Raw genomic sequence first — 13,229 nt, forward strand, 5'->3', positions numbered from 1 at the left:
TAGGAGAACAGTGGGAAAATCGGAAGGAAATGTTCATATATAACTTCTAATGCAGGATTACCTCCTGCTAAATTTAGGCAGCCTCTGGTGACGTCTGCTAGCTCCTATTACCTTAATATTCCCCACACTTCCAAAGGCAAACTTTCTCCCTCCGAATTAAAACTGGAGAGACATTTCCCTTACACACAAAAGGTAAGAATATGAACAACCTGCCCTCAGAGGAGTAGACCTTCCAGGTCTCTGGGCAAGTCGCTGTTCTAGGGTACACCTCCTTTGAGGACAGATTTATTTATTTATTATTTATTTACTACATTTTAATACCACCTTTCTGCCTTGACAAAGGCACCCAAAGCAGTCTACAATATAATTCTATATTGCAGATAACTCTACTGCAGTCAGGACAATGATCTCATCCTACCTGATGCAGAGGCCAAATTACTGGCCCACCCCAGAGGATGTTGATTGGAAGCAGGTACAGCCGGAACAAGGAATCATGCAGAGATGTAGGGAGACACTATTTTTGAAAAGCTAACTCCAGGAATAGGGAGCAACATGGGAATGAAGAGTCAGTAATAGCTGTGTCATAGTTGTTAATAACTATGTTGTTAATAACTAATAGTTGTTAATAACTAATAACAGTTGTGTCATGGCTAGCTAAGAGTGAGAGCTGAGAAGTTATTGGTTCAAATCTCACTCTTAAGTAGAAACTCACTACTTTTTAGTTCTGTTTATCTAGGAATTTTTAACACACATGCACACACCCTTTTTTCAGGTCTTAACAGCTACCCCAAGGCTGCTGCTAAACAATTAATATATTGTAGTACAATACAATAATCCAATCAAGCAGTTTAAAAATACAACAAATAGTTAAAAATTGGCCAGCAGTGAAAACCCAGAAAGCAGGGGAGAGAAACAAAGTAATTGACAAAACTAAAATGGTTTTACTATGCACCAAAAAGCAAACAAGGAGGTGGCCACATGAGGCTAGATTCTAGGGGCCACAAATAAGAAGACCCTCTCCCAGTTTCCCACCAAATGGACTCATGACAGCAGGGAAACACAGAGCAAGTACTCCAGTTTTCTCCCCTCCATGATAGACTCACATGCTGGAATTCCCTCTTCTGTGCATCTGTTAAAGGGACAGGAGCCCTGTACTCTTTTTCATCTGGCCACACTAAGCAGCAGTAGCATTAAAATACAGCATAAAATAGAAACTATCTATCTATCTATCTATATAACATAAAATAACAGACAAACCTCAATAAATATCAGTTAGATAATGGTACTAACTATCCCACCAAGAACTGAAACTAGGGACCAAAATTTAGTGGAAGCACTATGCAGTAAAGTAGTATAGAGGAATTACATACAACACTGAGGGTATAACAGATATTTGTTGTCACATATTAAAAAGTATTGAGGATATATTAAGAAATCTTTGCTACCATGAGGGCTAGAAACTTAATATTTTTTTTAAAAAAGTGAAAACTGGGATTCATAACATTTGTTCTTGTTTTCTTGGTTTTGCTTTGATCATAAGCCAGCTTGTACTGACAGGATGGGGGGCAGATTCTTAAAACTCCTTCTACTGGGTTTTCAGTTGAAGTTGGCAGATATGGGATCTCCACAGGTTTCTAGCCAGAGCCATTGGCCTGCATAAGAAAGACTCACAGGTCCAAAACTGGCCTAGCATAGCTAGTACTTAGCATAAAGGTTAACCTAGCTGATCCCTCACTTACACACACACTCCTGCTTAGGAAGCGGAAATCAATTTTTACTCCCTCTCTCTCCCTCTCTCTCTTCCTCTCTTGAGATGTAGGCCCTGAAGCTGCTGACCCAGAGCACTGAACACTGGAAGGAAATAGGATACAGATCTGGCTGAACGGTACACATGTCTCTTTGTTACTCCAAAGCTGCTCTGGAGGGATTTTCCAGGGGCAATATGTTTCCAATTATCCTGTTACGCTCTTTGGAGTGCACGCATTCTGACAAGGCATCCTCCCCACTTCCAACAATATGTCATCTCTCCCTCCCCCCACCCCGATTTCCCCCTCCCTGAAAAGGTTGTGACCTCTTTCTCCCTCCTGCCTATACACATACACGAATCTACCTATATCTCAGGGGTTCGCTTTGCCACCTGTTTACAGGCTCCGTTCTGTAAGTTTCCACAGCTTCATCTGGCATGGCTGAGTTTGTTCTGGCACTGAGCTAAATATTATTAAGACTCTGTGTGTTGTGTGTGTGTGTGTGTGTGATGGAGGGGGGGCGGTTGGAAGAGTGGGACAAGGAGGAGGAGTTTGAAAAAGCAAGGCAGTTCCAAAGATCCAGAGAGTGGGGAGAAAATAACCACAACTTGCCGGAGGAGACAGAGATAGAAAGCAGAAAGGATCGTATGGGCTGGGCAGGAGGGTCCGATTGCTGGGGGACCGACTGCTGCTCTTCACCCCAGGGGAAAGGGAGCCACAGAGGCACCGCAAGAATGCAGTTGACCAAGGTGTGTGTTGCTTAAACCCTCCTCTCCTCCTCTCTCTTTCTCTTTTACTCTTTCTCTCTGCACAGGCAAGCGTGGAATTACTGGCTGCGTCATATGATGGACATTATTCAGCCAGAGGCACTGGCCGTTAGTGGCAGAGGATGGCAAGGGGTGTGAGTGTCTAAACACAAGGGGCAAGAGTGGCTCCATCCTGGAACCTGGGCAGTAGGATCCCTACTCTCCATCATTTCAGGGATGAACGAAGGGACCCTCCTGTTTGACTGTGAACACACCATGATTCCCTGAAGCCCTGCCTGCTGTACGGCCGTCTTCCTGGACGGCAGCAGGCTGCTCTGCACTGGCCTGCAAAGCAGGGCGTGTTAGTAAACAGTGGCTCAGAATGTTTAATAGAACGCTTGGCTCTCACAATGGATAGGATTGTACGTTCTCTATACTTCTGCAGTGCAAGCACATTCAGCTGCATTTACTATCTCGACCGGCAGCTCTTGGCTGGGGGGGTGGGTGGAAGGGAAACTGCGCATTGGCACTGTGTGGCTATGGGTGGGCATTTGCATGCATGTGCGCTAAAGCCATGACAATCCACTCCCACTCGGATATCTGAGCTCTAGAGGCTCAGGGAAGAGGAATGAAACCTAAGCAACCCCAGGGCACATTGGATATGCATGCTCACAGCATTTTAAGGAAGGCTCCCCCGACATCTCCCCACAAGAGAAACGGAGGGGCAATGTTTCCTGAGGAACACATACCAGGAAAAAAAGGGGGTGTGCCTGTTGAATAGGAACAGTTGGAGACTGAGAGTATCAGCACCACCACCCTGCAAACATTATCCCTCTGCAGTGGCCCACTTACTGCATTTGACAGGAGAGAAGAACTCTCTCCCGACCCTTTGTGCATTTCTGAATTGCCAGAATTACATCTCACCTTAATAACGGATGAGTCCTAGAGACTAGTGCTTGATGTGCCTTTTCTAAATAGCAGCTGCTGGGGGTACCATCCAAATCCTGAATGCGGCATGTGTCAAGATGGGCTTCAACCCTTTGCTCCCACCATGGTCTTGATCCGGATCCCCTCCCACAGCTTCTATTTTAAAGAAGACAAATCAAGCATACCAGGAGGAGCACCAACCCTATTACTAACGTAACATGTATCTCCAAATCCCCGAGAGTGTGAAACAAAGCTTGCTGGTCAGTGGGCTCACATTTCCAAAGACATTTAAGAAGAGAACAGTAGAGATGTTTATGAAAGATTGGACTGAGGCCTCCTTAGCCATACTCTCTTAGCCATGATGAAGAAACTGGATAGCCTAGTGTTGTTTTTCAAACTGGAGGTGGAGTGGGAAGTGGCGCGGAATACCAGCAAAAGTGGGTGCAGATAGTTTTGCATTCTTATTGCATATGCTCCAACTGTCCCTATTTAGTAGAGGCAGCCTCTATTTTCCTTGTACCTATCCTAGGTAAATCATTGTCTCAATCCTTGTTTTGTTTTTCTGGAGATATTTTGTGAGTGTGAGTTGCTATAGTTGCGTTCTTCAGGTTTCAGTGCACACACACCCTCAGGTCTCTAGAAGTTCAGTCCTGAGTGGGCGGATGCACCTTGGCTCGACTGCACATGCATGTAACTACATGCGCATGGGCACAAAATGCCAGGGCACTGCTTCCCTTTCACATATTCCGTAACTGCCAATTTAGATTATAAATATTGTTGAGTGTGTCTAAGGTGCAGCCATTCTAGAAAAAGAACTAGATTCATTGTGAGGGTTAACCATTCTATTAAAGTAAAGTGTGCCATCAAATCGATTTCGTCTCCTGGTGCCCACAGAGCCCTGTGGTTGTCTTTGGTAGAATACAGGAGGGGTTGACCATTGCCATGTCCCGCACAGTCTGAGATGACGCCTTTCAGCATCTTCCTATATATCACTGCTGCTCGAAATAGATGTTTCCCATAGTCTGGGAAACATACCAGCGGGGATTTGAACTGGCAACCTTCTGCTAGTTAGTCAAGCATTTCCCCGCTGCACCACTTAAGGTGGGTAACTATTCTATTACACATGCTTAAATTAACAAATAAATAAACAAACAAAAACACCTGATTAACTAATAAGCACATTCTGTTTCAGAAGTCAGTGCAGTTCAGGGTGCACCCATACTATTTTTTCTAACTATCCTCTGGCCCCAAACACATCTTCTTGGGCAAGGTGCCTGAGCAGCTGGGTGGTGAAGGCACAACTCCAGAATTGGGAGGAAAGCTGGCCTTATGAGAGGAGAGCTGGTCTGGTGGTAGCAAGTATACATTGTTCCCTTTGCTAAGCAGGGCCCACCCTGGTTTGCATTTGAATGGGAGACATTTAAGATAGCTCCGCAAGATATTCCTCTTAGGGGATGGGCAGGGGTGTAGCTAGAGGAAAGGGGCCCTGGTCGCCCCTCTCCCTGGTGGCCCCTGGGAAATCATGAAGAAAATAGGGAAGGGTGGAGCTGGGGGACACTCAGGAGTTAGGTGGCCCAGGTTCTTTGAACCCATCCACTCAATTATGGCTACACCCCTGGGGATGGGGCCGCTCTAGAAAGAGCACCTGCATACTTGCATGCAGAAGGTTTTAAGTTCCCTCCCTGGCATCTCCAAGATAGGGCCGGGAGACACTCCTGCCTGCACCCTTGGAGATGCTGCCACCAGTCTGTGTTGAAAATACTGAGCTAGATGGACCAATAGTCTGACTCAGTAGGAAGTAGCTTCCTATGTCCCTATGTTTCTTTCTGCCATGGATTTCCTAAACACTTTTCAACTAGCTACTGGCCCTGTTTTGGGAGTGAAACCACCTTGCTCATTCTGGTTAACATCTTCTACTGGAAAGGGCAGAGGGAGTAGTATTATGTTACTTGGATCTCTCAGCAGCTTTCAATCCCATGGTATTATTCTGAGTCACTTGTCTAGGACTGAACCTGCAGGTACTGCCACTCTGGTGGTTCAACCCTTACCTGAGGGTAAGGGTCAGATCATTCCAGGTCTCTGCTGCTCTACCCTATGGCACTTGTGCTATGGGGAAGCCGCAAAGTTCTACCTTGTCCCTCATGCTACCTGAAACCACTGGGTAGAGTCTTCTGAGGAGTTGGAGTGAGGTGTCACCTGTATGCTAATGAAGTTGAGCTCTTCTCCTTTTCATCTCATCCAGATGGAGTAGAGGATGACCTGAACAGTTGCCTGGAAGTGGTAATGGAATAGACAAGGGCTAACTCAGGGCGTAGCTAGGAGAAAGGGGGCCACCCCAATCCTCAGTGGCCCCTCGGAATGAGGGTGGTAATGAAGAAAATAGGGAGGGGTGGAGCTGGGGGGCCCACAGGAGCTAGGGGGCCTGGGTTCTTTGAACCCATCTGCTCAATTATAGCTACACCCCTGGGCTAAATAACTGAAGCTCAGTCCAGACAAGACGGAAGTGCTATCAGTAGATGCTAGGGTTGGCTACATATTGAACCTGTTCTGGTGGGTTGCACTCCCCTTTATTCAAAGTGTTCTGGGTGGGGTGGTGGCACTCCCCTGTAAGTCTGGTGTTTGCAGCTTGGGAATGCATTTCTATCCTGCTTTGCTCATGGATGCCCAAATGCCATCTGACTAAAAGAATCTTTCAGCAACTTTGGTTGATATGCCAGCTGCAGCCTCTCCTGGGGAAAAATAATAATTTTGCCACAGGTATCCATGCCTCCATAATGTCCTGGTCAAATGAGTGCAATGTTTTATACAAGGGATGGCCTGTGTTCAGAAACTGCAAATGGTTCAGAACTGGTACTTGCTGTGGTGATTCATATTTCACTAGTGTTGAGAGCTCTTCACTGGTTTCTAGTTTGATTCTGGTCACAATTAAAAGTTCTGGTTTTGGCCTCTAAAATCTTACATGGGCTGTGATGAGGGTATCTGGAGGTCTGACCACCTTCTCTCATATGAACCCACCTGCATGGTGAGATTGTCTACTGAGACCTTGTGTTGTGTGCCTCCGCTTTCAGGGGTCGCTGGGAAGCGACTCAAAACAAAAGTATTTTATGCATTCACACCCAAACTTCCCTAATTATATTCACCTATTACTTGCTTACTTTGATTTCTTTTATAAATGCCAGGTAAAAACTGTTTTATTTACTAAAGCCTTTTGCAAGTTTTTGAGGATAGCAGAGGTGGCCTTTTCATGAGGCAAGGCAGTCACCTCAGGTGGCAGATTATTGGGGTACCAGCATGTTGGCAGGATGTCTCCCACCGGAGCATCTCTTCTGGACTGATCTGACCCTGAAGTTCAAAGCTTGCAAGGGTCAGTTTTTGAAAAGGGCTTGCCCCCATCAGGGTTGTGGGGCAGGGCAGCATTAGGCTTCACCTCAGGCACCACAATACCTTGGACTGCCCCAGCTGTTTGGTCTTTACCTCTTCAGTGCTGCTGTTTCAGATGTGCATCTTTGTGTTGTATTACCATTTCATTATCCTTGCATTACCTTTAAGTTTTTTAAGTTTTATCCTTAAATTATCCTTGCATTACCTTTAAGTTTTTTAAGTTTTGTAAAATTAAGTTTGTACTAATTTTACAAAGTCGCTTTGACCCTCAGTTTGATGGAAAGGCAGGACAAACATATTTTAAATAAATTGATAATAAATATCACAGAGTAAATGAACAATGAGTGGGGGAGAGCCTTCAGCAATGTCTAATAATGGGAGGGCAGGAGCTCAAGCTGTGATCTCTGGCAAGAAACTAGAACTCTTATTACAAGTACTCAAGAGTGCTTTGTGTGCATCTGTGAAATGTTGGGAGTTATGTAACTGATAATAGGCTTCAACTCAGTCAGAGCACAAGTTCCCCAAGTGTGGATCATAAGGCTAAAGAAATGGAAGGAATGGATGAATGGATGAATCCAAGCCTCATGCTGTTATGATCCTTGTTATTTCAGGCTGGGAACTGAAGTGATGTAGGGAAAGGGGATAGGTAGGAACCTTTCCTAGAAGGAGAGGGAGCATGAACAGGGCCTCAGAGAGAGAAGATAAGAACATCCTTGCTAGGTCAGGTCCAAGGTCTATCTGGTCCAGCATCCTGCTTCACAGTGGCCCATCAGAAGCCTCTGAGAAGCCCACACAGGCAAGAGGTGAGGGCATACCCTCTCTCTTGCTGTTGCTCCCCTGCAACTGGTATCTTGCCTCTGAGGCTGGAGGTGGTCTACTGCCCTCAAACTAGTAGCCACTTATAGACCTTGTACTCCATGAATTGGTCTAAATCCCCTTTTAAACCATCCAAGCTAGTGGCCAGCACCACATACCATAGCAGAGAATTCCATAGATTAATTATGTGCTGTGTGAAAAAGTACTTCCTTTTGTTTGTCCTAAATTTCCTAGCCTTCAGAACCTGGGGCCGGGAGCAAAACAGGAGGAGGCCAGGAACCTCCTCCTACATCCCCCAATGCTGTCAGTATGCACCAATATGTTGGGTTCCTGTTGCCTTAAGGGGCTCCAGGTCAATTGTTTCTCTCTGCACCCCTCAGCACAAATGTGAAGGAGTTGTGTGGGTCAGCAGGAGCAGTGAAGAGAATATAGAAGTCATGTATATTCCTAATGAAGTTTGTCCTGGGAACATCTGGTAAGCTCAAATATTTATGGGGGGGGGGCTTGGCTCGTCCACTAGGCAGACCTAGGCAGTCACCTAGGGCACCAATTCTTAAGTGGCAACAGTGAAATTTAATTTTTACTTACCCGGTAGTTTTTTCTGATATTTTGATATTTTCTGATATTCACATATTTAATTTTCCTGTACCCTGTCAGATTTCAATACTGGGGCAATATTTTATGATGGACTAGATCATAATTTTTCATTACTTTATCAGATTTTAGTACTGGGATAAGCTGTTCTGATGGGTAATGTTTTATGATGGACTGGACCATAATTTTACATTAAAATCGTGCCATCGAGTCAGTGTCGACTCCTGGTGACCACAGAGCCCTGTGGTTGTCTTTGGTAGAATACAGGAGGGGTTTACCATTACCATCTCCCGTGCAGTGTGAGATGATGCCTTTCAACATCTTCTTGTAGCTCTGCTGCCCAATATAGGTGTTTCCCATATATCTATCCCATATTTAATATTCTGGGCAACATACCAGCAGAGATTCAAACCAGCAACCTCTTGCTCCCTAGGCAGGTTACTTACCCACTGCGCATTAAGTAGCTAATTTTACATTACTCTGTCAGATATCAGTACTAAGCTTTTCTGATGGGTAATGTTTGATGATGGACTAGACCACAATTTCTCGTTACTCTGTCAGCTTTCAGTTCCGAGGTACACTTTTGTGATGGGTAATGTGGACTGGACCATAATATATCATTACTCTGTCAGATTTCAATATTTTTCAGTACCCATTCACATTTCAATACTGGGGTAAGCTTTTCTGATGGCTAATGTTTTATAATGGAGTAGGATGTAAGTGTTCAATACCTGTTCAGGCATGCAACTGGAGCATGATTAGTACTACCAGCGAAGCTGCTGGTATTGAAATGTGAACAGGTCAGGTACTGAATCAACATTACCCATCAGAAAAGCTTACAGTATGCAGCTGCTGGGCAAACTGTAGCCAGCCTCCGCAGCTCCTGTAGTCTTAGGAACTGAGGAGGAGAAGGCAAAGGCAGAGGCTGGGGGTGGGAGAGAGGAAGAGAAGCAGCAGGTAAGCCTCCTTTTCCTCCCCCCACCTTACCTAAATAATTAGGTGTTTAATTATTGGGCTAAAGTAATCCAAATGGATCAGAAGAGGCTACTGAAATCTTGCCTAGAGAAGCAGAGCATACTTGCCCTAGAAAATGTCTGGTTTCAAAAATTCAAAAATCAAGTACTGCATTATGGATTCTCAGTAGAGACTCAGAAGTGCCCCAAGGAAGTCTTTTCAGGGCATGTGGTGGGCATGGACTCCACATAAAGTTGGGCAGCAATGCAAGGCAGCAGTGTCAGTCTTATAGATTTTAAAAGACCCTTTGGAGTCAGGTGGTATACAATACAATACAATATAATACAATACAACACAATATAACCTCCTTCCTCGCTGTATTTTGTCCATCTCAGCCATTGCTGAGTATGATTCTCAGCCACTGAGTATGATTCTCAGCCATCTCAGCCACTGCCAAGTATGATTCTGTCCTCTGGTGTTTTTGTTCTCTGGTGGGGGTGCGGGCACCAAAACCATTCTTTGTCTAGGGCACCAAAAACTCTAGGGGTGGAGGTGGAGGTGGAAGTGGAATACAATTTCATAAAATGTGAAAGACACCTACAGCCATAATATTTGCTTAGAGTCTGAGAGAGCTACATTCAAGTTCCCTCTCTGCTAAATGTGTCCTTGGTCATGTCACTGTCACCCTCAGAAATCCATATGTAACATGAGGTTAATAATAATAACATCTGTACAATGAGGTTTCTTGAGTGGACATACACAATTGCCATGAACCACTTTGTTAATTCAAAGTGAAATATAAATGATAACTAGTACCCAGTTACAATTTTAACATGCAAGGTAATTCCCCACAGATCTTGCCTATTCATTCTTAGGACAAATCTTTGACGTGCTGCCATTAGTACAACTACTTTCCATAAGGGAAACTGAGGCTGAGAGAGAGTGGCTTGCCAAAAACTGCATAGTAAATCCATGATCAAAGAATAATTTGAACATAGGCCTCTAAATTCCAAGATTGTATGGGGGTTCATAGCTCAGTGATATCACTCTAAGGTTTAAAAGTTGATTAAAAAATAAAAATAGAAAAAAACCAGAAGATTTTCAGCTGATCTGTGAACTTGGTTCAACTCTTGCTTTAGCCATGAGCTGATTAAATTACCTCAGGAAGACAGCTATTCTTCCAGCTACAGAACATGCATACACACATCAATAATATCAAGATAATGAGAGCCATGATTTCTAAGGTTGCTAGAAGGACAGCTGAAGTAAAGTATGTGAAGTGCTTTGAATACTTAAAATGCTAAGTAGTATTATATTTCATTAAAAGCTAGAGAAGCACCCCCAAGATGGTGTCTAGGCACGTGCTTTGCCTGCAAACTTTTCAAAAAGTGGCTCGTGGGCAGTGCCATCTCCTATGGTACACTGCCACAGTGCCCCTTTTTAACAGTTTACCTATACCTATTCTGGTAGCTGTCCCATCAACCATCCCTATCTTACCCATGTGGGAGTCTTTGTGGATTTTTCAGAGCCTCTATTTTTTGCCTCCCTTCCTGAGATGGGTGTTTTGCTCCCCCTCTCTTCCTCTTCTCTTTCTAGAGAAGTCCCTTTCTCTTTTTCTTTCTCTCACTCTGTGCTTGTTGGCTCTGTCCAATTCGGAGGACGTTCTTTGCATTCTTTGAGGTTAAAACCTGATTTGAGGGGATTTTTTTTGGGCTAGAGAGAGGGCAGTTAGTTGGGCATGAGACATGAGTAAAGCTCTGCAGGGTTGGCTAAAGCGGGGGTGGGGAGGTGGGGGGGGGAACCCACAGGCGCCTAATCCCTGTGAATGAGCCACAGAAGGAGCCTCCAGGGAAGGTGATTGGCAGGGGAAAGGGAGGTTTTTGGAGGGCTGAAGGGGAAAAAGTCACTAGCTACTAGAGTTCAGTAACAGTATAAAGACTGGCAAGCAGCAAGCAAAATACAAATCTAAAATTCATTCCAGAAAGGGCTATAACTTCCAGAGGGAGGTGTTCCTAGGGGACACAATTTGGAGAAGAGAAATGATGGGTGGGGAAAGGGTTAAGTAACACCCCCCCCCCCGCATCTCCATCCCAAATTCCCTTCTCCTAAAGCAACCTCTTGCTTTAACAAAGGGTGTCAAGGTCTCTTACAAGCCCTTGCATGTCCTGTGTAGTTAGCCAAAGGACAGGCCGCTGGTGGACCGTGAGGAAGATATGTTCCACAGAGGCTTTTAGTCTAGGTCCAAGTGTAGACCTCAGTTACTAGAATCCTGTCAGGCCTGTGCACTCAACCTGTTGTACAGTAGGATTGCCAACTCTGACTGAAGCTATTCGTGGAGATTTCCCCCCAATATTTTTGACAATATCAAGCTATGACAATATTTGTGGAGATTTTCCCCAATATTTTTGACAATATCAAGCTATGACAATATTTCTGCATGTACAGCATTTGTCTCCCAAAATGGGAGGTAAGGTCACATCATACATTATACATGGGGCAGCCAGTAGTGGTGTAACCATGGACACTGTACGTCAGGTCTTGACAAATCTTCTTTGGATCTAGGAGCCAGACAATGGGCAGTTTACAAAATGGCTGGACTTAGGGATGGACACTGTGGATGGGGGGTAAATGGGCTTCCCTTTAGCCTCATTCAGACATTATCAAATTGCCCCGCTGTCACTGTCTATGGCGGGGCGAAGGGGAAGGAAGTCCCGCCCCTGCTGCATCAATCAGCAGCGCACCCCACAGCTCATGCTTACAACAGGGATTGTCTGAAGAGGGAAGAGCCATAAGCATCATGACTTAAAGCTGCAAGCATTCACGGAAGCACCCACCATCACACTTACGGCTATTCCTGCTTTAGACTAGCAATCATGGAAGCGCCCGCCATCATGGGCAGGGCGGCTCTTCTCTCTTCAGACAAGCCCCATTGTAAGCATGAGTAGCAGGGCAGGAGGGTGGGCTGACACAGCGGGCTGAGACTTCCTCCCCCTTCATGCCACTGTACCTGACTACAGTGGTGTGATTTTATAACGTCTGGCAATCACCTCCTCCACAAGTAACAAGTAGAATAACAACAGGGTTGCCTGGGACAAATAAAGATTTTGTTGACAGCTCTGCCTCTGAATATCCTTGTTTAGGTGCCATGGTTAAATTTCTAGGCACCATGGTTCCCATAGTTTCAAAATGCCTGAATAGGCTTTGTTTTGTACAGACTGGGGAGGAGGGGGTTAAAGAGACCCTTGCCTGTGCTTCAGCTCATGTGGATTTGACCAGCACTTGCTCAGTTCAGAATATTGACTGACTGATTAAGTGCTGTCAAGTCAGTGTCGACTCTTAGCGACCACATAGATAGATTTTCTCCAGGCTGATCTGTCTTCAGCTTGATCTTTAAGGTCTCTCAGTGGTGCATTCATTGTCAAAATATGGCCCTGGTTAAAAATTAGTGGCTAACCAGGGTTATCGGCTTTACTGATATGGCTTCGTGAATAACACACTGCATAAGAAAAATCAATATATTTAGTAAGTACATTTACTAATTAGAATAAGTAAAAAGATGACTTTGGGGCTAACTTCATGTTACACGCAACCTATCATGATAAGCTGTTTCAAGAGAGGAGAATTTGAGCTGAGATGTGGCTCTGGGCGGAGAGCGAGGAGGAGTATTTAATCCTTCCCCCACCCTCCACATCTTTTCCAAATTGTCTTTACCTCCAGCAGCTTTTCCAGTCACAGGGTTCCTTGATTTAGTCATTCTAAATTCCCCTCTCTCAAAGCAGCTCCTGATTTTTTTAAAAAAGCATCAGGGCTTCCTTACAGGAACAATCATGTAACATGTAGTTAACCCCCTTATTGTTCAATGAAGGTTCAACATGTTGGACACAGCTGCCAGAGAAACTGTTCCTGAACCTTTTGCCCCTTGTTGAATTTCATTTCATTAGAGTTTATTTCCATTTGTCCGACCTTCTGATTTTAGCACCTTTTTTTGGTTTTGCTTTGCTTTTTTGACGCCACCCCCTGCTGATTTGTCACGCAAAGCGCTCAGACCTTCACACCACATCCTGTG

The 13,229-nt window shown here is 44.8% G+C and overlaps 1 protein-coding gene across 1 annotated transcript in view; it reads left to right on the plus strand.

Annotated features, from left to right (window-relative positions):
- The first annotated feature begins 2,318 nt into the window (after nt 1-2,318).
- TNS2 (tensin 2) overlaps nt 2,319-13,229 on the plus strand; it is a 149,871-nt gene continuing 138,960 nt past the window's right edge. Inside the window, exon 1 of the mRNA XM_053303866.1 lies at nt 2,319-2,494. Within this exon, the coding sequence (XP_053159841.1) occupies nt 2,393-2,494 (102 nt within the window). The 5' untranslated portion in view covers nt 2,319-2,392. The remainder of the gene's footprint in view (nt 2,495-13,229) is intronic.

The sequence above is a fragment of the Hemicordylus capensis genome, chromosome 2 (assembly GCF_027244095.1).
Source record: "Hemicordylus capensis ecotype Gifberg chromosome 2, rHemCap1.1.pri, whole genome shotgun sequence".
NCBI classification, from domain to species: Eukaryota; Metazoa; Chordata; class Lepidosauria; order Squamata; family Cordylidae; genus Hemicordylus; species Hemicordylus capensis.